Here is a 23,748-nt window from a genome sequence, read left to right on the forward strand (position 1 = left end):
TGGAAAAATCAACCTAAATCAGATCCAGGCTGAAGCAGTCAAGTGAGGGAGAAACTATTGACTCCCAGGCTCCAGTTAGGCTATTCCAGACCTATAATACAAAGTTTGGGACGTTGCCATCCCTCATCTAAGTAACAGCACCAGTTCCAAAATGCTGTGTCTTTAAGCATGAATGGTCACTGCTTGTCTTCCCTCTCTGAACAGAAAAAAAAAGCACAACAATTTAACTGAGCTTGAATTAGGCAGGGCAGTTGTTAGTTAGGTGGAATTGCAAGTATTTGGACTTGTGCCTAAGTATGAGCAGGTATTGGATTGCCCCAGGCTCAGTGTTCATCCTTCCTTGCTTTGAAAGGGTTTGTCTCAACTTTTCCCTTTATAATTCCTTTATTAACATTCCCAAATGTGTCCCCCAATTAGATAGAATAGAATAGAATTAACCAGGCTGGAAAAGACCTTCAAGATCATCAAGTCCAACCTACCACCCAACACCATCTAATCAACTAAACCATGGCAGTAAGTGCCCCATCCAGTCTCTTCCTAAACACCTCCAGTGATGGTGACTCCACCACCTCCCTGGGCAGCCCATTCTAATGGCCAATCACTCTGTGAAGAATTTCTTCCTAACATCCAGCCTAAGATCTGTTGCTTTTTCTTCCCTATCTTTGTCAAGCATGGTCCTTTTTGATGTAGCCCTTCCTTCTATCCTGCTTACACTTTGCATGCTGTTTGATCATTTTAGTGTCAGTGTACTTACTCTACAAAAAAAAAAGAATAACCAAATCTTCTCTGCTTCTCATCTTTGGTGACAGCAGGCACAGCTCTGCACCAGCTCTGTGTTTGTGCAAGAGGCACACAATCATTTCTTCCTTTGCCCCTAAGAGAAAAGGGTTCACTGCAGATGGGTTCCTGCTCACTGCAGGGGGATTGGACAAGATAACCTTTTCAGAGTCCCTCCCAACCCAATGCAGTCTGTGAGTCTGTGAAATGCAACCTCAGTTCCACACTCCTGCCTCCCATTGTCCCATCCTACACTTCTCCGCTTCATTTTCCTCACCTTTCTCCTGAACTAGGGTTGCTGGACACTTCCTTCATCCTCCAGCATTCTTTGCAGCACCATGATCTCTACAGTTGCTTCACCTTGTGCTAGGACTCCAGTTTCCTTTCACTGCCTGTGCAAGGCACACCTCAGCCCCGAGTTCAGATATATAGGTGTGTCTGTAGTGAGATGACAGCCCTTGTCTTTGTCCAGCACAGACATAAGGTGGAATGTTGGAGTCACCATCACTGGAGGTGTTTAGGAAGAGACTGGATGGGGTGCTTGGTGCCATGGTTTAGTTGATTAGATGGTGTTGGGTGATAGGTTGGACTCAATGATCTCAAAGGTCTCTTCCAACCTGGTTAATTCAATCCTATTCTGTTCTATTCTATTCCTAAATAGTATGCAAATTAAACTTTGGAATCCTGTGCCCTGACACAATCAATGCAGAAAGCTTCACCCTGCCATTACTTGCTGTTCCTTCTCTTCTCTGAGGATCTCCTTGCAGAGCTTAATGTGAGCAGGATTCAGCATACACCTGGGGAACTAAGCAGCTGTGGAATAGAGGGAATGTTGGGTGTTTTCAAAGGAATAAATGGGAAATTAGTGCTCACTTCCCCTTTTTTTCCATGGCAGCTGGTAGGATGTGAGCAAATTCTGCCTTTTAGAAACATTCTTCAGTTTGCCTGGTTTAGGAGCAGTGTTTCATCTGCTTGGGGAGAGGTGGAGGAAAGGGGAATTATTGTTTTTCATTAAACAACCTACTTGCTAATTTAGGAGTGTAAAAGGGAAAGGAATTGCCTTTCCACTTTCTTACCTGGAAAGACTTTGGCTCTCCTGTGTTTTCTCTGTCTCTAAAGGGGGGTGAGAGGTTTAGGAAGACAGAATGAATGCTGTGATGACATGTAGCAAACCCACCTTCCATTCACTGGCAAACCCTCAGTTTAAAAGTGCATGGGACAGCTTTGGAAATCTCATCCAGCAGTGCATTGCCAGCATGCCAAGAGTTTGTAGGCATCTGTGTGGTAGCATCAGTATATATTTTTGCTTCTGTTTTGCTGCATTTCTATCAATTTGGACATTTCTTCATTTCTGAGAGGGCCATTGCTAGCTTGGAGCTGAGACTCCTGCAACAAGTGCTTGGCTCCGTATCTCTGTGTATGTGACTGTGATGGAAGCAAATGCAAACTGGCAGCTGCTGGCAGCTTTCATGGCTGACTCGTTGGAGTAGGCACTTGCTTTGATAACTGAAGGGGCATTTCCTTTAGGGGTTATGCTAATGGCTAGAAAATCCACCTGCTGGTTCAGGGGTCTGTGTGTTACCCTATTTCTATGACTCCAGCCATTTCAGGATGGACAAACGCCACACGAACACAAGTCCTTGAGAGCTGGGTAAATATACAGGTTGTTCTTGTTCTCTCTCTGCTCCAGGAAGCCTGTTTGTGGCCTGCCAAGCTGTAAGTACTCTTCTTAGTTTGGCAGAGTCTTCTGAAATACTCCATTTGTTACCTGTGGAGCGTGTCAAGAGCCTAGTGACGTAAGTGAACTCTGTGGTCCTTTGTGATTCTCCTTGGTACGGCAAAGAGTTGACTTTGCCTTTCGGGGGGGGCTTGTTAAATGCCTCTTTGAGTGCTGCCCATTCTGTTAGCCTGGCATTATCACTTGATTATTGGGATTATGTAAGTAGCAATGGTACAGGCACTGTTTGTATGTTTTGCATAGTACCTGTTCAGTGATGCTTGCTCTGCAGACCGAAGCTTTCCTAGATAGCTGCTTCAGAGCAGTGCCAAATAAGTTGGTTCTAGTTTTGCCTTGGGGCACTGCATGTGATAAATGTGTTACATGGTAGTGTTACAAGAGACAGGAGTAGCCCTTCTGATTTGGGTCAAAAGCCTCAACTTCTGCAGTCTGGTGGTGGTGTTGGGGTTTCACCATGTCCACCTTCCCTGTCTGTGTGCTTGCTCCACAGTGGGAAGAAGTTTAGTAAGCTCTTTTGTGTTTATCATTAGCACACCTAACTGAGGAATTGGGGGAGACTTGATATCTTTTCCAGCTGATCCTCCTAAATTTGTCATCTCCCACCATTGTTGAGCTGGAGCATCTCCAAATCCTCAAGAGCTTGAGTTTCAAAAAACTGAGCAGGAGTTCAGTTAGGAAATCATGGCACCCATGTCTGAGGCATGACAGAGATGAAACAACTGGCCCAGATCAAGCAGGCAATCTGGCATCAGTCTAGTGCTTTTCTGCCAGTTTTAGGCTGGAGGTGTGAAACTCATTTGGTGCAAGGGGTGTTAGGTAGCAGCAGGAGGTTTTCCTGTGGTCAGTCTGGATTCCTAGTGCCTCACCTAAATCCAGAGTATTTCTTTTCTGTTGAAGTTGATCACTGAACACCTAGGCAACAGCAGCAGCCATTGTCTGACCTATGCAGGTTTGTTTTCTGCAGCTCTGTGTGTGTGGATCCAGCCTCCTAGCCCCAGCTTGACAGGTCTGGTTAGTACAAAGGAGGAATCTCCTGCTTCTTGGGTTGTCATGGGCTTTGAGGCTGCATCCAGCATGCTCCTGGAGTCTGATTTTATTGGCCTGCTGAGTCTGAAGTCACATAGAATTTTCTCTTAATGTTGTTGTTGTCACTGCTGCCTTATTTTCAAATGTCTGTGGTGTTGCAGTGCTCTCTGTATGCTAGTAAAGCACTCTGGGTTTTTAGCACTTTTCCTTCAGACCCCTCTGCATTGCTGCTGGCGGATCTCTATTACACGAGGTTGGCTTTGTGTGGCTGCCAGGAGCCCCTTTCCCAGCAGAACCTAATGGACTTGCTTGAGAAGTTGCATCCTAACATTTCCACTGGTGTTTCCAAGGTAATCTGTTGTTCTGAGCACATGCAAGGTCATTTGCATTTTAAACATGTGATTTGAGTACCCTGAGTTAAATGATGAAGGCTGAAAAGGGAAACATGAGCCTGTGTAAAGCTGCTACTTCTGTAGTGTCTGTTTAGCACTGTGTCCGTTTCTAAGAGGCTGCCATGGGGCAGGAGTTAACAGAGGTTAACTTCTAGCCCTGTGAAGCTTTCCTCTTCCCTGGAGGGGAATTGAAGCAGGAGCCTAAGGTATTCATTTTGCTTCGCCTGCTAGGCTGCAGGACCTCATCTGCTTCTCAGCTCTGGGAGAAACCTAGTGAAATTAGCTTCCTGTGCAAAACATGAAGCTCTCTGTAGGTGTGTCTGTGTCTGTAGGTGTGTCTGTAGGTGTGTCTGTGTCTGTAGTTGCAGCCTACATTCCCCTGCATGCTCTGACTTTGTGTTTCCACTTTGGCTAGGTCCGGCTATTGACTGTTCGCATCCTGAACCATTTTGAGAATCCACCTTCAGCACAGATTGAGGTAGGGCTAAAACTCTGCATTTAACATTTCAGAGCCATCTGTGTTTGATGTTGTGTGTGAAGTGTTTTCTGCTTCTCAGAAAGAAAGCATATGTCTGCTAGAGGTTGTCCTCTGCTTTTGTGCTTTCACATGCCAGTTTTTTATCTCCTCCTCCTGATGCTTTCAGATGTGAGAGTGGTGGAAACCAGAGCAAGTCCCTTGACATTGTTTTTTTGGCCCAAAATGACTCATGCTCTGTAGTTTTGTTGACATAACTTTCAATGAGGAAAGGATACTCAATAAAATTCATGCCCCTTGTTTGTTCAGGGTGATGACACAGGGGAACTCCAGCCAATATTTGCCATATTGCTCCAAGCAGAGCTTGTGCCAGCAACAGTGAATGATTACAGGGAGAAACTCCTTCATCTGAGGAAACTGAGATGTGATATAGTGAAGCCTGCAATACCCAGTGAATCTTTGCAAGAGGTAAGCAGTTGCTGTCAAAAAGTTGTTGTCACATTCCTTTATTTCAGGAGAACACTTTTATTCCATCACATGGATTGCAGAGCTTTTAGTAAGAGTTCATCAAAAAGTCAGTTAGTTCCCAGATCAGCTACTGTGAAGAAAATCAACCCCATCCCAGGCCAAACCACCACAGAGATCATGGATCTGGTGGAAGGAGGGGATTGTTTATTTTTATGGCTTTTGCTGTATCTGTTTGGGGTTTTTTTTCCTCTTCCAAACACCTGTGAGAAAGGGTTATAGGTCAGCAGGGAGCTAGTCCAGAGCACGTGCTTCTAGGCCTACTGCAATGAAGAGTCCTCAGGGTGAACTTCTTCCCTCTTTCTGAGGTCCCTAGTGCTGGTATGGCAGCTCTGGAGTTTGAGGAGGAGACAGGCAACCCAGGTCATCTACTGTGCTGAACTCATTTGGCACGTTCATGGTATGGTGACTAGGCCTCAGTGCAGCTTACAGTACATGAGCTCTAGGTCTTGTCATGCAGCTGCGAGACAAGGAATGATGGTGTCTGTGACTTTCTTGAGGACTTTGGTCAAAGTTTCCTCTTTGAGAGAAAGAAAGGTTAATGGAGGTTGGTTGATCTCTATTGTTTTTAACATCTCTCCAAAATGTGCACTAGTGTGCACTTACAGCCCAGAGGGCAAATCACATCCTGGGCTGCATTAAGAGAAGCATAGCCAGCAGGTCAAGGGAGGTGATTGTCCCCCTCTGCCCTGCTCTGGTGAGACCCCACCTGGAGTACTGTGTCCAGTTCTAGAGCCCCTATTACAGGAAGGATGTGGAAGTGCTGGAAGGTGTCCAGAGAAGGGCCATGAGGATGAGCAGAGGGCTGGAGCTCCTCTGCTATGAGGACAGACTGAGGGAGTTGGGGCTGTTCATTCTGGAGAGGACAAAGCTCTGAGGAGACCTAATTGTGGCCTTTCAGTATCTGAAGGGGGCTACAAGAAAGCTGGGGAGGGATTTTTTAGGGTGTCAGGGAGTGATAGGACTGGGGGGAATGGGAAAAAAGTGGAAATGGATAGATTCAGATTGGATGTTGGGAAGAAGTTCTTCCCCATGAGGGTGGTGAGACACTGGCACAGGTTGCCCAGGGAGTTGGTGGAAGCCTCATGCCTGGAGGTTTTTAAGGCCAGGCTGGATGTGGCTGTGAGCAACCTGCTCTAGTGTGAGGTGTCCCTGCCCATGGCAGGGGGGTTGGAACTGGATGATCCTTGAGGTCCCTTCTAACTCTTCTAACAATTCTATGCTTCTAAAATGTTGTTGAATGTCATCCTAGGTGCCTCTTCGCTATCTACTGGGAATGCTTTACATTAACTTCAGCCCTCTCTGGGATCCTGTAATTGAACTCATAACGTGAGTATATGTGGTTGGATGCTGCATTCTGCGGTTGTTTCACAGGACAGTCCTTCCATTGTTCTCTGAACAAAAGCTGAGGTTGAAATGTCTGATTTGGTGGCAGCTGTGCAGGAGAACCTTCCTGTGAGATCTTCTGAGATGAATTTGCTCTCTGAATAAATTGCAACTTGGTTTCTGATTAATTTTTTTTGTACTGTTAAAGGGATCTTAAGTACAGTCAAGTAGCATCAGCATTTAGAGTCAAAGGGAGCAGGATTTAATTAGTGCTCCACAAATGAGCAAGAAGTTCCTCTCAGTTTCCCCATCTCTGACTGTGTCCTTACTGGAAAACCTCTAAACCCTCCTAAAGAGTAAGGGAAGACTTAACCACAGTGACAGCTGAGCTGAATACCAAGATCAGTGTCTGCTGTCAGCAGGACTTTATCTTCTATTTTCCCCTCTGTTGTGTGACATTTTCTCCTTTAAACTAGTGAATTAGTGGGGGGTGGAAAAAAATACTAAACCCTCTCTTCAGAAGATGTGTCCATGCTAATTCTTCCTTTGGTTCTCTATGTTGTTCCTGTAGAGAAGGCAGTAGAAAGCTCGGGAATGTTTTCACTCAAACTGAGTTCATTTGAAGCCCTGAGAGACACCCAGATTAATTCAATAACAATTGACATTTGGGATCCATGATAAAGGCAAGGAAGTGCTGCAGTTGTATCATGCAGATGACCTGGCTTTGGAGACCCACAGTAAAGCAGTGATCAAAGCCCCTGACTGTGTTAACTTGCCTAGCCATGCATGGCTTTTATTTGTTTTCCTTTTAATTTCATTCTGTCTTAGTTCTCATGCAAAGGAGATGGAGAATAAAGAGTTCTGGAAGGTCTTATATGAACACTTGGAGAGGGCTGCTACCTATGCTGGTAAGTCATGGCTCCTAAATGTTACCACAGTAATCCAGCTAATTGTGAATGACATGGCTGTGTCTTTATGTTCTCCAAATTCACATGTGATGGGGGAATGCTGAACCAAGGCTCCTGACTACCGGTGTCATGTTCAGGGCAGGAATGGAGAGGGTTGGAAGAAAACCATGTCTCCTGTCTTAAACACTAAGAAGTATTCAAATTCTTCACAGAAAGAGTGATTTGCCATTGGAGTGGGCAGCCCAGGGAGGTGGTGGAGTCACCATTACGGGAAGTATTTAAGAGGAGACTGGATGAGGCACTTGGTGCCATGGTTTAGTTGATTAGATGGTGTTGGGTGATAGGTTGGACTTTGTGATCTCAAAGGTCTTTTCCAACATGGTGAATTCTATTCTATTCTCTATCCTATCCTATTCTCTATTCTATTCCCTATTCTCTATTCTATTCCCTATTCTCTATTCTATTCCCTATTCTCTATTCTATTCCCTATTCTATTCTCTTCTATTCTAAAGGGGCTGATTATTTGCTACTGGTGGTTTTGAAGTAACCCAAGGAGATTGTCTTCATCTGTTCTGTAGAAATGGAGCTGCAAAATGAACTAGATGAAGAGGAGGAAAGCACTGCTGCCACAGAAAGTGAGAAGATGCCAGAAGGAGGGGTGGGAGCTGTCTTCCTGGAGCAGCTGAGCATTAGAACAGACTGCAGCGAGCGGCTGGACCACACAAACTTCCGCTTTCTGCTCTGGAAGGCACTGGATAAGTTTCCAGACAGAGTGGAGCCTAGGTCAAGAGAACTTTCCCCACTTCTTTTGAGATTTATTAGGTAAATAAGATTTCTTTTTCAGTTGAGAGGACACATTGCTTTCACTTGTGTTGCTGAGCTTTAAGACTATAGCTGTGCTATTACTGACTTTGTTTCCTGAATGCATGGCTGGTGAGATACCTGTTCCAGTGAAGAGAACCTGTTGATTGAAACGTGGGTTATGCTAGAAACATCCCACAGTAAGCAGGCTGAAATGAAACTGGCAGGATGTTTCTGCTGCCCAGTCTCTGATTTACTGACTTGCCACTGTCACAGCCTCATTAGGGAGTGATTTCAAAGGAAATAAAGGGGTTGGGGTTTTTGTAAATGAAGGTAACATTTTTGTTTCAGAATCACAGAAGACCAAAATATTTTCCCCCCATTCTGGTTTTGTTGAGGCTGATTCAATTTCCTGCCCCTGGAGGAAGAGCAGTGGTGTGCTTGCATGCATCCATGTATCAGATAGTCTGATGCTCATAGGGTGGTTGTGATCTCCTGGCAGGGGAAGGTTTCTGATACTCCTTTCCTGTGATTAGCAAACCTATGTTTTGCTTGTCTTCCTGGAAAAACTGAACCATACTTTAGTTCTCACACTGCCATGCTCACTGTTCACTTGCCCACTTGAGCATACACAACCCTGGTGCCCTCCACATAACCCCTTTGCAGACCTCTAGTAATTTGTGGATTCTTCTCCTCTTCACCTGCCCTCTCCTGCGTGCTTGGTCACTGCTTTGTATCTCTGCAACTTGCAGGCAAAGCAGCACGTGAAATCCACTTCTTTGGAGTTTTAAGCCACATAATGTCCCAAGACACAGTGCCATTAATAATGAGAATGGTGGATTATGGAGTTCTTTTGGTTGGTTTTGCCCTGAAACCTTGAAAAAGGCCATGCTGCTTAATTTCCTTCCTTCCTGCTCTCTTTTAAACACAGAAATGAGTACTACCCAGCAGATTCATTAGTGGCTCCATCTCAGGATCTCAGAAAGAGAACTCCTGGTACAGTAGCAGCAAAAGAAATACCTGGTGAAGGGGTGAATGATGTTGCTATGGAAGAGGAGGAGGAAGAAGAAGAAAAGGAAGAAGGGGAACCAATCACTCTAGGACTACCAAAAAGGAAAACAAGAAGAGCTGCTGCTAAGTAAGTATTTTTAGTTTCCCCTTGCTAGTTTTTTCCACAGAAAGGCAAATTCAGCAGCTCAGGCTGAGATAAGAGCCATGGTTTTATATATAATTCCTTCTCCTTCTTTTGCTTGCACTTAATTTTTCAGTGGCTTATAAGCACTTTAGAGTCAGAAACCCTGCCTGCACAGTAATAAATATCCAAGGATGCTGCCCAGGCTTTATCAGCATCTTGCTATCTGCTGATGGTCTGTGGTTTGTGTTCCTTTAAGTCACAGTTATGTGGTAATCTGAAGGCATTCTGAAGTTTTTGGAGACCATTGCACCTGCATTCACCTGTCTTGAGGTGAAATCTCCCTTCTGAGGAAAGGCTGAGGGAGCTGGATCTCTTTAGCTTGGAGAAGAGGAGACTGAGGGGTGACCTCATTAACGTTTCTAAAGATGTGAAGGGCAAGTGACAGGAGGACAGAGCCAGGCTCTGCTCAGTGATGTCCAGTGATAGCACAAGGGGCAGTGGGTGCAAAGCTGTAGCACAGGAAGTTCCACATAAATATAAGGGAACACTTCTTCACTGTGAGGGTAACAGAGCACTGGAACAGGCTCTGTCCAGAGAGGTTGTGGAGTCTCCTTCTCTGGAGATGTTCAAAACCTGTCTGGATGCCTTTCTGTGTGACCTACTCCAGGTGATCCTGCTCTGGCAGGGGAGTTGGACTGGATGATCTTTCAAGGTCCCTTCCAACCCCTGACTTTCTGAGGGTTTGTGACTTCTTTGGGTGTATTTGCTGATATTTTCAAGCCATGGGCATTGCTAAACGCTTTGAACTATGAGACTTCATATGAGTGCTTTCATACTGGGATTCTGCAATGGCCTGTGTGTTAAAAATCTTGGTCCTGGTCTTCTGAGGGACAAATATGTTTATTTGGTGATGTTTTAGACTGAAGCTGCATGCTGTTGTAATGCCATTGTTTGTGGTGCTGAGTACTTGGAGAAGTGACTCTTTGTATGACTTCTTCTAGTCAGAATCTTTTTACCCTCATGACCTCTGTCAGATGTCTGTTACCAATAGTATCACCATGGTTTGTATTTTTCCACTTGTTCAACCCTTGTAATGACAGAGAACTTCAAAATGAGTATTTGATGAGTATTTGACATGTAACTTGAATTGTCATTCAATCCCTTGTGTCCTAAAGGTGTTTCATTTTCCAAGGTTCTGGCTCGTGTCTGTGAATTAGCAGCAGTTAAAATCAGTGACAGTCCAAGAGTTTTTAATGATTTCTTTTTTTTTTTCTCTCCAAACCTCCTTCTCAGAATGTCCACATACTCAAGTGGAAACATTGGTTCCTGGTAGCAGTAACAAAGTCATAAAAGATTTACCAGGGACGTTAATGAGTTCTGGAGCAGCCTCCTTTTGTCATCGTCCGTGACAGTCCATGCAGTCAGGCCTGTGCCATGGTAGCAGAGCCCTCACTGGGCTACAGCCTGCAGCTCATGAGGTCTAGTTGAGGCCCACGAGGACCCATGCCTGCCCCAAGCTCAGGGTGGAGTCACCATCCCTGGAGGTGTTCAAGAGGGGATTGAACGTGGCACTTGGTGCCATGGTCTGGTCATGAGGTCTGTGGTGACAGGTTGGACTTGATGATCTTTGAGGTCTCTTCCAACCTTAGTGATACTGTTGGAAGTTATCATACTCAGCCATGGTGGAGGGTGGGTGGCCCAGCTGAGTGTCTAGAGAGTTCAGTCAGAAGGGGGAGCAGCTGGAGGAGGACACAGCGAGCATGATAGAGGAGACATTCCTTGTCCTGATCACCTCTCTCCCTTCCCACAAAGGTGACACAGCTGAGGAATTAACTCCCATCTGTGCCTTCAGCCCAAAAAAAGTCCACCACAGTCTGTGGCTAAATGCAACCCTTCCTGTCAATGAGAGCTAAATTGGGCACCAGTTAAGGTCAAGTGAATAAATGAAGGGTTAAAAATCACCTTCTTGATGTTCCAGGTTGGGCTGGCAGAGAGAAGTAAGCTGCATCCTGACTGTTTTATATTCCTTTCTCATCAAAAGCTAAGCCCATCCTGTGCTGCTGAGGAAAAGGCCTTCTCTGTGCAGTGAAGTGTCACCTGGAAGGAACTGCTCAGGGGAGGGAACAGGATGCCTCTTGCTGTGTCTCTGAAACGGAGGGCTGGTAGACCCGAGATCCTCTTGTGGCTGAGAGCCTTTTGTTGGCTTTTTTTCCCCTTTCTTGTTAATTGGTTTTAGTAAAAGTTCTCAGTTTGTTTCTGACAATGCAGGATTGTTTCTTCTGGTCATTTTGAAAAATGCTTTGTTTTCTTTTGCTTTGCAGGCAGCTAATAGCCCACTTGCAAGTCTTCTCTAAATTCTCCAACCCCCGTGCGCTGTACCTGGAGCCGAAGCTGAACGCGTTGTATACCCAGGTGATGCTCTTTGCTGGCTTTCAGCACTGCTGCTAAGAAATTGAACTCATTCTGATTTGAATGCAGTGTCTGAGACTACAGAAAGCTGTCATTTTCTGAACCAGGCCATGATAGCTGAAAAAAGAGCTGTCCTTGAGAAAGCATTGAAGCAGGCTATAAGGTCTCCCCAGAGCAGAGCCTTCTCTTTTCCAGGCTGAACAGCCCCAGCTCTCTCAGCCTGTCCCCACAGGGGAGGTGCTTCAGCCTTTTGATCACCTTTGTGGCCCTCCTCTGGACCTGCTCCACCAATCTGATGCCCTTCTTATATTGGGGGGCACCAGAATTGGGCAGTTGTGTGTTCACATCTTGGCTTTATTCTGGCAGGGCATAATTTCTCTTTCCATTTTGATAAGTTAGTCCAAACCTGCTTGAGCTTGGAGTCTTTGGGTTATTTCACTGTTTTCAGTAAGCACTGCTGTCTTTTAGCTAGGGATTAATTTTCTCCCCTTTGCTGTTGGCAGTTACTGTCTCATCAAGACCAGAATGTACAGAGAGTAGCTCTTGACTGCATAATGACATACAAGCACCCTCACCTACTGCCATACAGGTAAAAGCTCTTACATCATTTTAGCTGTGGTGAATGAGCCTGCTGTCACATCAGAAGCCTTGGTTGGGGTCAGTTGCCTTGAAGAGAGAGCCTTTCCTGTGTCTGTTGAAAACATATGTACACATTTTAATTTTAGCCTGCTGTATATTCCCCATCTAAACCAGGAAATAAGGTCTTGAGGATGCTAAGTGCATCTTTTTTGTTTGGGGGGGAAAATAGCAACCCTTTCATTCCATCCCAGAATAGTGTGTGCTTAGCAGCTGCATTATTTTCAAAGAGATGATTTATAACCACCCAGAGAAAGTGACAGCATAAAACTGCAGTTTGTGGTTGAATAATAATGTGTCCAGGAGGTGCTTTCCTCCATAATTAGTTGAACCTGTTGGATTTTAAAATGCCTTTTTTAATAACAGGGTGGCAACACAGTGCTTTGATGTTTTATATACAGCACAGATTAGATAGGAAGATAATTGCAAATACAGATGCATGTGTGTGTGTGTGTGTGTCTATTTTTATAACCCCTGCCTGCTCTCATAATATTTATTGCTCTCAGGGAGAACTTGCAAAGGCTACTGGAAGACAAGAGTTTTAAGGAAGAAATAGTCCACTTCAGTATCTCTGAGGAGACTGCAGTAGTGAAAATGGAGCATCGCCCAGGTCTCATCCCTGTTCTGATGAGGTGTGTCATGCAGTGTGAGACTGAAAGTTTCATGTCAAAAGTACTGTGAGCAGAGCTGTAATATTGCTGCTTCTCTTTTTAAACAGTTGAGATAAAGCAGTGGTTAAAGTCGTGGTTTGAGTTTGATGTTCTCACGACCTAGATGTTCTTCACAGAAGGAGTGATTGATCATTGGAATGTCCTGCCCAGGGAGGTGGTGGAGTCACCGTCCCTGGAGGTGTTCAAAAAAGGATTGGATGTGGCACTTGAAGCCATGGTTTAGATTTAAGAAGGACATTGAGACTCTTGAACATGTCCAGAGAAGGGCAACGAGGCTGGGGAGAGGCCTTGAGCACAGTCCTGTGAGGAGAGGCTGAAGGAGCTGGGATTGTTTACCCTGGAGAGGAGGAAGCTCAGGGGAGACCTTGCTGTCTACAACTACCTGAAGGGTGGTTGTAGCCAGGTGGGGGTTGGTCTCTTCTCCCAGGCAACCAGCACCAGAACAAGAGGACACAGTCTCAAGCTGTGCCAGGGGAAGTTTAGGCTTGAGGTGAAGAGAAAGTTCTTCTCAGAGTTGTTAGCCATTGGAATGTGCTGCCCAGGGAGGTGGTGGACTCACCATCCCTGGAGGTGTTCAAGAGGGGATTGGATGTGGCACTTGGTGCTATGGTTTAGTAGTCATGAGATCTTGGGTGACAGGTTGGACATGATGATCTCTGAGGTCTTTTCCAACCTGGTTGATTCTATGTTCTCTCTGATTTCCTTATTAGCACATTTCTCTTGTAAACACATTTCCTTCAAAGCATTGTTTTGGTAAACACTGTTTTGCTAAGACTTACAGGGAGCTGTGAGAACATTTCAGTTCACTGAGGGTTGCCACTTAATTTTTTTATTAAGATACAGTGATGCAAATTACTGTGCAGGTAACTTCTATACCTACAGCCAGCAGCATTGTAGCTGCAGAAGCTGAGTGGATGTTTCTGGGCAATTCAGTGGAGCCCCTGAAGAGGAAACCTCCACTCGGCTTACTCTCACTAAAGAAGATTTTTAAATGGAGTTTTTCCTGCAGAATAAGAATCTGATGGTTTACTGAGAGCTAATGCAATTTCTTTGGGTTTTTTTTTTGGGTCTTGAAGAATTCTCTATGGCAGAATGAGGAACAAAACAGGGAACAAAACACAGGGCAAGTCTGCAGCGAGCACTCGCATGTCGATTGTTCTGCGCTTCCTTGCCGGCTCGTTGCCAGAAGAGATAAGGATGTTCTTGGATCTTCTCTTTGAAGCTGTGAAGCAATTCAGTAATGGTAGGTACAGGCAGTTGAATCTGGAGGTATGGTAATTCCTGACCTGTGGAGATTGTAGTAGCATGCAGGAGGATCAGTAGGCTTAGGAGTGTTATGTGCTTCAGAGGTCTCTAACAGTGCCTTGGAACAATAAAAGGTTGAAAGTAAACTTTTGATAAGGACTGGGATTCCCCCAAGCTTTTTCTTACAAAGCATGATTGCTCTGTTTTACAGGTCAGAAAAATTGTGCAAGTAGCAGGCCAGGAATAGGCAGTTCCTGGTACTGTTGTCTAGCCTGCCTATGATGGCAATAAACAGAGGTTGTAAAGTGTTCTCTGATGCTGTAGCAGTGGGATGTGGCTGAGAGATGGAGTCTCAGAGTTGTCCTCTGAGCAAATCTGTAATTTAGGGCCAGATTATATCACTTTTCATTGAAAATTCTTGGTGGTGGTGATCTTCAGCCACTTACCTAGAGAAGCATCATGTTCTTTTGGCTGTTGCAGGACCTTGCCAGAGTGCAGTGCTTCGAAGTATGTCAGAGGTGGATTTAGCTAAAGTCCTGCCTCTTGGGCGTCAGCATAGCCTCTTCAATGGTCTTGAAGTTGTGTTGAAAAACATGGGGCACTTGATCCATCAGTACCTGCCTGAAATTCTACAGATTCTGCTCTGCATGACAGCTGTGGTATCCTGCATCCTTCAGCAAAGAGAGAAGGTAAAATGTACAAACAAATGTGTTAGTTAAATGCCTTTCCTTCCTCCTCCCCTTAGCTTGCACATGTGCACACACCTTCAGTGGTTCAGGTAAAGATGAGTTTAATGGCAGCATGGAGTGAGGCTTAGCAGTTAAATGTCAAAATGTTGTTTTAGGGGTCAGAAGCATCTCTCATATGAGGAAAGGCTGAGAGAGCTGGCACTGTTAAGCTTGGAGGAGTCTGAGGGTGGGTCTTACTAATGCTTACAAATACCTGAGGGGTGGGTGTTGTGAGGATGAGGCCAGACACTTCTCAAGTGACAGGACAAGAGGTAAAGGACATAAACTTGAACATAAGAAATTCCATAAGAAGGAACTTCTGTATCATGAGAGTGACATAGCACTGAAACAGGCTGCCCAGAGAGGGTCTCTGGACCCTTTCAAGGCCTACCTGGGTGTGTTTCTAGGTGATCCTGCCCTGGCACAGGGGAGTTGGACTTGGTGGTCTTCAGAGGTCCCTTCCAACCCCTACCATTCTGTGATTCTGCAAGAATAGAGGGCAATGATATTTGACTGAAAGTGCTACAAGGCTCAGCCAGTGCAGGCAGGCTTTTTTTGTCTGAGTTACTGAAAAGAGAGTTTGAGGTGATCTGTGTACATTGCCACCTGCCAGCACTGTGGAGAGATGGGCATGAAGGAGAACTAAGTGGTTTTCTGTAAGTGTAAAAAGATCTTATGGCTGGAAGTTGAAATTGGCCTAAAAGATGCAGTTCCTTGGCTGCAAGAATAAAGCAGGGAAGGAGGGGATTTAAATTTCCTTGGCTGGGGACTTCAGAGTGAACCTTCTCTTTAGGCATTGTGTTGCAGGGCTAGAGCCCAGAGGAGCTCAGCACTGTAGATTATCATAGTGATTATTTGCAGTGGTTGTCACCTGTCATGGCATACAGGGAGAGTATGGCTACCAGCCATGCTTTAGTACACTCAGCATGAAGCACATTCAGCTCAGTGTCAGGAGCAGTCATGCTAATCCAGTGTTACAATTCAGGTCTCAGCCAGGTATCTGCAGAGCACTGAAAGTGTTTTTTCCCTTGCTGTGCATTGGCTGTGCATGCAGAAAGGGTCAGGTGAGGAAAACATTCTGTCAAAGATTGGCTGCACCTAAAGATTGGCCATGTTGGCTTTACTGCTGCCCTGTGCCCAGAGGAGCAGTGCAGAGATCCCTGAGCTCAAACCCAGCTGGCTCAGGGGGGGCTGTTGCCAGTTGTTTGGAAGCTATGACATTGAGCCAGGCTTTTCTGTCTTTCTGAAACCAGTGCCTTTGGCAGGCTTCACTCCCAACAGGAAAAGGCAAGCTCAAGTCAGGTCCAGTGCAGAGCCTGATCATATATTTGGTGTGAAACAAGCAAACTGCAGAGTCATCATCATCACTGCAGTGCCTGATCGTACATTAGGTGTGAAACAAGCAAACTGCACAGTCATCAGCAGCACTGCAGTGCTGAAAGGGATTATGAGATGACAGCCTGAGCAAGTGGTGTGTAGCAAGCAATTATGTGATGATAGACTGAGCAAGGGGTGGCAGGTAATGAAAGTTTAGTCACCCTGCAGGTGTGTTCTGGCCAAGACCCATCTGTGAGCATTTGAGGTTAGAGTGGTGGTTTTAGGCTATGCTTTTAAAATTTAGTTACAGATTTCGAGCAGAGAAGTAGAAAAATGTAAATAAATCACCACTGGGTGTGAAAAGGAAAACTAAAGATTATTCTAAACAAATTCATTGGGTAAGTATCTGGAAGAAGAGAAGATGTACCATAACAATTCTTTCCTCCTTTTCTCTTCTCTCCTGATCTCAGCTGTTTTTGCTTCACTTGGGAGAGATAATCTGCATGCTTGGGCTGGCCTTGGCTAAGTCTAACCCACTGCTGCTCTCTCCACTCCTTTCTCTCTTGGGACAGGGGTTGGGGTGGGGGGCAGTGGAACAGCTTCCCTGGTCTCTTGACCCAGGGTGGTTTGTGTGTTGTTTGCTAACTGTAAATATCTGTATAATACTGTAAATACTGTATGTTTGGTATATATTCATAGCATTCCTTTGTAGAGTGTAGATTTTGCTTGTAAATGCAGCTTCATTTGCTTCTAGCTGAGCTGGTCTGGCAAAGTTAATGGTAGAGGGGAAACTTCAACCCACCACAGCAGTCCAACAAACGGAGCAAGCCCTTGCAGTCAGGCGGCAGCCAAGGTCCCAAAGGCTGCACAGAACCTTGCAGCTTGATTTATGAAGGGCATGAGCAGATTTTTTAGGACAGCAGCATCCCATACTCAGGCACATGCAACCTATTACTTACATGTTTTAAAGTGGGAAAGGGGTTTTAGAAGCTGCTTCATTCGTTGCTGGGCGCATTTTGCCAGGCTTACTTCGGTAATGCCGGCCTGGTTGTGCCAAGTGACAGTCTGTCATCTGTCTGAACTTAATTTAGCACTTCATTAGCCTAGGAGATGTTAAAAGTTCATGGAAGAGTGTGAGAAAGCTGTTTATCTTGGCTAATGATTAGGAGACATTCTTGAAGTTTGAGAGTAATTTATTGCAGGTTGATACTGCCTGGAGAGTTAAACACCAACTTTGACAGTTTAAAGCCAGGTTATTAATTTATCATTTCCTACTGACTGTCTTCAGGATTGAGTTTCTTTATCCTCTTAGGGAACTTCTCTTGTGGTGATTGAACAGTGGGAGACCCAAAATTATTTCTGTGGAGGGTCACCATTAGCAGGAGCAGCCTGGTCTTTGGCCCTTGAAGAAGCTCCTTTGGTGATTGGAAGCTGATTGCCCATCATTAGTTCACATTCAGCACAGCTTGAGAATCACAGAATGTTAGGGGTTGGAAGGGACCTCAAAAGATAATCTAGTCCCACCTGCCTGCCCGAGCAGGATCACCTAGAGTAGGTCACACAGGAATGCATCCAGGTGGGCTTTGAACATCTCCAGAGAAGGAGACTCCACAACCTCTATGGACAGCCTGCTCCAGTACTCAGTCACCCACACTCCTGGACATGAACACATTTTGTTCCTTTTCTGCTCTCTCCTCTTTGTCTCTATACCATACCTGTGATCTTGGGTGCAAAGGGAGTGAGCAGTGTGTTGCCTGGTAGAGAGTAGTGTCTTCAGAAGTCCACAGGTACAAAAAAAATTGTCTTTCAGTGGGGCTTTGACACCAAAGCTGCTTTGTAAAATAAGAGATACAAGTGTTTATTCTGTGTGGTGGTTCATGGTATGTGCTGAAGTCTCTCAGGAGCCCAAAACATAGCTGCAGTCCTGGACAGCAACTTTTATTTGCTGTTTCTGAGGCTGGAGTTCAGTACCTCTTCACTGTGAAGCTACCTCATCTATTTGTGCTGGGAGCTGCATTGCACAATATGGAACTCATTTAGGTTACTCAGGCCAAGATTCTTCTCAGGGAGAAGAGTCAGAATGCAGCAATGCATGAATAACTTCATGAGGAGTTGTGTGGCTGATTTCCTTACTGAAATGTTTTCCCCAAGAATGGCTGTGGAACAGAATAGCTAAATGAGTACAGACAACATCCTCCTGTAACCAGATGGAGTATTTCCCCCCCTGTGCTGTTGGAGGAGGGGATTCACATTCTTGCCTCTCTATTCCTCCCCTTTCTCTGGGTCTGTTGTTTTCTTTTCATCCAGGTAGATCTCAGTGTGCAGCGTACCAGTTAGCTTGCAAGAGCTGCTTTGAGTCCTCTCCTGTGTAAACCAGAATTATTTAGGAGGCAGGGCTGCTGTAGCACTTTGTCCACAAAGGGCAGAAGCTACTTCAAACCTCTCAGGGTGGATTTGCACGAGCTGGAGTTCTGCTCAACTGACTCAGTGCAGAAACAGGCACCTCTTAGAAAACTCGAGGTCAGCTGTGAGAGGTAGACTGCTGCTGTGATCAAGTTACAGGAGAAAACAGAAGAACATTGTGGTAGTTCCCCTGAAGGTTGTGCCTGTGGTCAGTGACTTGCTGTATTTAATTTCAGTTACTGGTTGTTCTGCAAAGTCTTATTCTTGGTGGGGGGGTGTATGTGTGTTGTTGTTGGTTTGTTTTACAGGTCCAGCCTAGGTTGATTAATCCACTGAAGAACTTGAGGCGTCTTGGGCTCAAGCTGGTGGTGGAGTTCTTTTCTGATTATGAGACCTACAGCTTTAGTGTGGAAGAGATTGATGCAGTTTTCCATGCAGTGGTATGGCCTCAGGTAAGGATTTCTTGTTCTTTCAAACAGCTTTGTGTGCAACATGTGCCATGCAGAGAACTCCAGCTGCGCTGGAGACTTACTGTGCCAGCCTCGGCCATCACAAGGCTGGATGTGACCTCAGACAGGTGCTGGCATCCTGTGTGTTTTGGCATTTCATCCTGCAATAATCAGGTCACAGGCTAAAGGGCAAATTAAGTCATCTGAATAAAATGGGTGCCATTTCTCTGTTCTTTAACCAGAGAGGAAGGCTTGTTCCCTGAGGGCTTCAAGGAAGGAAAATAATGCTGGTCACTTCTAGGTGCACTTTGCTGCTTGTCTGTGTGAGAGTTGCTGAGCCTGTGGTAGGACACCACAGAAACAGGTGCTGCCATGGGAAAGGAAGGACTCAGCAGGGTCTGTCAGTGAGCTGTGTGCTCTTGGGACAGAGCCTTCATCAGAGAAATTCAGATCACCTCTGTGTTAGGAAAATGCACTACTAGAACCATAGAATGGTTTGGGTTGGATGTTAAAGATCATCTAGTTCCAACCCCCTGTGATGAGCAGGGACACCTCTCACTAGCCCAAGGCATCATCCAACCTGGCCTCAGACACCTCCAGGGAAAGGGCATCCACAGCCTCCCTGGGCAACCTGTTCCAGTGTTTCACCACCCTCATAGGAAAGAATTTCTTCCTAATCTCCAGTCTAAATCTGCCCTCCTCAAGCTTCAATCCATTCCTTCTCATCCTGTCACTACAGCACTTTGCTGCTTTCTTGTAGCCCCCTTCAGGTACTGGAAGGCCATTATAAGGTTGCTATATTATGAGAAGAAGAGAGTATGAAGTGTTTAAAATGAAATTGTGTTGGTTGTGTCTGTGCACTGGGCTCTGAAGTTATCAGGGAATGCTGTAGCAGCTGCTGGGTTGTCTCTGCTCTAAAGGCAGTTTGCCTCCACCCAAAGGGTAGCTGCGCAAGAAGAGCTGACTCCAGCTGAGCCCTTCCTCTGAGACATTTGAGGTATCCAAATGCCCAGCTTTCTTGCAGCAGAGAAGGCTGTCAGACAGCACCCAAAGTAACTGCTGTGGTCTGTCAAACCCCAGATTTGCTTCTCTAGACATTGTCTATGTTTACTCCTACACCATTTCCATTTAATCCTACACATTTTACATTTCCATCTGGAAAAGACTGAGAGGAGATCTTACTGATGTCTACAAATCTCTGGAGGGTGAATATCAAGAAGGAGGAGCTGGTCTGTTTACACTGCTGTCCTGTGGTAGGACAATTGGCAATACACACAAACTGGAACACAGGAAGTTTCACCTAAACATGAGGGAAAACTTCTTTAGTGTGAGGATGATGGAGTACTGGAACAGGCTGCCCAGAGAGGTTGTGCACTCATCTCCTGTAGAGACTTTCAAAGACCCATCTGGATGCATTCCTGCATGACCTGCCCTACGTGATTCTGCCTTGATAGGGGGTTGGACTTGATGATCTCCAGAGATCCCTTCCCACCCTACTATTCCAACCTGGTCTGGTCTGGTCTGGTCTATCCTATCCTATCCTATCCTATGATTTCTCCTCTCTACCAGTGATAATCTGTGATGTGTCCTATGTGTATGTGGACAAAGAGTAGATAAAGTAGTTTCAGGCAGTCTGTACAGCTCTGTATTTCACTGGGCTGGGCAAGAGGGAGTTGCATGCTACAGGTTTCTCCATGGGGGTCTTTTCAAGGCCAGGGTGCCACGTGGGCTAAGCAGTGAGCATTTGCTGCAGCCCCAGAGCAGTTCGAGCATTGTGGTGCAGGCATTAAGTCAGCAAAATACTTAATGCTTTTGGAGGCCTTTGTGTTTGCAAACACTGAGTAAATCTGAACAAGATGTAAAATTGTTGGTATATGGCTAGAATTCCTGTTGTCCTTGCAGATGTCAGGAAGAAGGCTGGTTTGGGGTCTTGGTTGGTAGGTGATCCAGAAGCTCCCTCTAGAGGGAGTCTCTACCAGTGAACTCCATGGAGATTTGGTTTTGGCACAGGAATCCCTCTGTGGTTTCTTTGGTTAAGGCTATTGAGCTGAGGTGTATAAAAAACCCATAGAGAGTGCAAATTGTTTTAAGCTTGTTGCACTTGGAACTGGAGTTTGCTGCTCTTTGTATCTCAGGAGCTTGCTGCAGAGGCTCAATAACCTCACTAGCCTGCACAGCAGCATTCCTGCAGGATTGGATTAATGATTAACTCTTCGTTGTGCATCATTCAGGAAAGCTCTGATTTTTGCAGAGCAATAAGATTACCAGCTTTCAGAGGAAGGAGAAGAAGCTTTCTAAGACCTTGTCTGTGGCATTCAGATCTGCATTCTTTGCTGTTGTGCTCAGGTATTGAGCTCATACTGAGCTAGTCCAAACCCTACATGCACCATCCTAGCTGTTGAGCCCAAATTCACTGGAGCCTTCCCTGCTTGTACGTTCTCTAATGGTGCCCTGCTGACAGTCTAGCTGTAGTCAGGCTGAAAACCCAGCTGTGTGGCTGGTGGGCAGCCTGTTGGGTTATGGAGTGGCAGAGAGGAGGAAGCCAGACCCATAAACTGGGGTTCTTGCTTCTGTCCAGTCACACAAAGGCACAGCAGCTGCTGCGTGGGGCTTTGCCTGAGCAGCTCTTCAGCAGGGTTGTTTTGGATGCAGAGCCCTGTTAGAAGATCCCATTCCTGGGATGTGGTGCATTGCTCAAGCCTCTCCCTGAGAAGAAAGGGTATTTTTGTAGCAGTGAGAGCATGGAGACACAAGTTCAGGCTGGATATTCGGAAGAAGTTCTTCACAGAGAGAGTGATTTGCCATTGGAATGTGCTGCCCAGGGAGGTGGTGGAGTCACCATCCACAGAGATCTTCAAGAAAAGATTGGATGAGGCATTAGTGCCATGGTCTAGTTGATTGGATAGGGCTGGGTGATAGGTTGGCTGGATGATCTTGGAGGTCTCTTCCAACCTGATTGATTCTATAATTCTATGATAAAGCAGATGCTAGAATGGAAGGCTCTGTGGCCAGGCCATAGAAAGTGTAGGAGGAGCAAGCCTTGTGTGTTGAGCTTCAGATTTCTTAGGTATGTCCAGGAGAGGTTGCTTGGCCTCTGCAGCAGATATGAGGCTGCATGAGGAGCCACTTTCAGGAGGAGGACAAAACTAGGAGCTGGATAGTGTATAAATAGGAGTAAGATAATCTAAGAGTCATTTGACAGATACTGAGGAAGATGGGATAATGATTACAGTTACTGAAAAAGGTAAACTATAGATTGTAGTGAAGTCTTTTTTGGAGGTGAGGCTTCTAAGTGGTTTTAGAATAGAATAAACCAGGTTGGAAAAGACCTTCGAGATCATAAAGTCCAACCTATCACCCAACACCATCCAATCAACTAAACCATGGCACCAAGTGCCCCATCCAGTTTCTTCCTAAACACCTCCAGTGATGGTGACTCCACCACCTCCCTGGGCAGCACATCCCAATGGTGAATCTCTCTTGCTGGGAAGAACTTTCTCCTCACCTCCAGCCTAAACCTCCCCTGGTTTGAGACTATGTCCTCTTGTTCTGGTGCTGGTTACCTGGGAGAAGAGACCAACCCCCACCTGGCTACAACCTCCCTTCAGGTAGTTGTAGAGAGCAAACCTTTTACCTGCTTGTGTTGCACTGGTATTTGAGTTTTTATTTCCTTTAGGTCTGCAGGTTGGCCTCAGAGAGTCAGTATTCTCCAACTTTCCTGCTGAAACTCATTCACACCTGGAGTAAAAATCCCAGGTAAGTGTTCTCCTGGCAAAAAAGAGGAAGTGTTTTCCCTGAGTACACAAAATTCAGGGTAAAAAGAGGATGCTAACAGGTTACAGATGATTGTGCCAAACCCCCTATTTTCTTCTTCCAGTCCAGATGCAGTTAGGAAGCTTTCCAGTAGGCTCTCTCTAGTGGGCTGGTTTTCCCATGTGTTAACAACTAAGCATGTGTGTAGCCCAAACCCAGATGATGGGTGAGGAGGGGAGCTGATTTCTTAGAATATGTCTGTGTCTTGACCAGTGGCTTCTTAGTCTTGGGAAGTCACTTTCATAACATAATCATTTCATTCATGCTTTTTGATTCCCTGTTGCTTTCTGTTGGATGAAATTATGTGGGCAAGTTCAGCACAGATGCTGTGACTGAGACTCTGATATGATTCATATTCATGGAATGGTTTGGGTTAGAAGGGACAGTAAAGATTGAATTGAATTCAATAGAATAGAATTAACCAGGTTGGAAAAGACCTTTGAGATCATCAAGTCCAACCTATCACCCAACACCATCTAATCAACTAAACCATGGCACCAAGTGCCTCATCCAGTCTCCTCTTAAACATCTCCAGTTCCAGCCCTCCTGCCATGGTCAGGAACACCTTCCACTAGACCAGACTGCTCAAGGCCTCATCCAACCTGGCCTTGAACACCTCCAGGGAGGGGGCATCCATGACCTCCTGGACAACCTGTTCCAGTGTCTCACCACCCCTTCTGCACAAAATTTCTTTCTAATATCCGGTGTAAAAGAGGGTTTTTGGATGCAAACAGTGGGAGACCAGCTCAGCTCTCTTGAGTGATTTTTGCCTCTTTCACAGACTCACTGCTTTTCCTTTATTAGAGTATCCAGTACCAGATTTTAGAGCTCATTTGTAGGCATGAAGAACTTGGACACAAACTTCTTTTAAAAGATGGATTTGGATCATTAGGTTAGGAGCAGACTAGCAGGAGACTTGGACCAACATCTGTGAAGAAACAGATTTAAATGATGCTGTCTTGAAGCAGGAAAAG

The 23,748-nt window shown here is 45.5% G+C and overlaps 1 protein-coding gene across 1 annotated transcript in view; it reads left to right on the forward strand.

The window, feature by feature from the left end:
* Positions 1-23,748, forward strand: part of UTP20 (UTP20 small subunit processome component) — a 75,956-nt gene that overhangs the window by 16,180 nt on the left and 36,028 nt on the right. The window contains exons 15-29 of the mRNA XM_054167650.1: positions 2,468-2,573; positions 3,741-3,891; positions 4,349-4,411; positions 4,718-4,876; positions 6,186-6,262; positions 7,088-7,167; positions 7,746-7,989; positions 8,900-9,106; positions 11,425-11,515; positions 12,016-12,101; positions 12,655-12,780; positions 13,896-14,062; positions 14,545-14,753; positions 18,821-18,964; positions 22,638-22,717. Of these exons, the coding sequence (XP_054023625.1) occupies positions 2,468-2,573; positions 3,741-3,891; positions 4,349-4,411; positions 4,718-4,876; positions 6,186-6,262; positions 7,088-7,167; positions 7,746-7,989; positions 8,900-9,106; positions 11,425-11,515; positions 12,016-12,101; positions 12,655-12,780; positions 13,896-14,062; positions 14,545-14,753; positions 18,821-18,964; positions 22,638-22,717 (1,990 nt within the window). The remainder of the gene's footprint in view (positions 1-2,467; positions 2,574-3,740; positions 3,892-4,348; positions 4,412-4,717; positions 4,877-6,185; positions 6,263-7,087; positions 7,168-7,745; positions 7,990-8,899; positions 9,107-11,424; positions 11,516-12,015; positions 12,102-12,654; positions 12,781-13,895; positions 14,063-14,544; positions 14,754-18,820; positions 18,965-22,637; positions 22,718-23,748) is intronic.

This window comes from Dryobates pubescens, chromosome 15 (assembly GCF_014839835.1).
Source record: "Dryobates pubescens isolate bDryPub1 chromosome 15, bDryPub1.pri, whole genome shotgun sequence".
NCBI lineage: Eukaryota > Metazoa > Chordata > Aves > Piciformes > Picidae > Dryobates > Dryobates pubescens.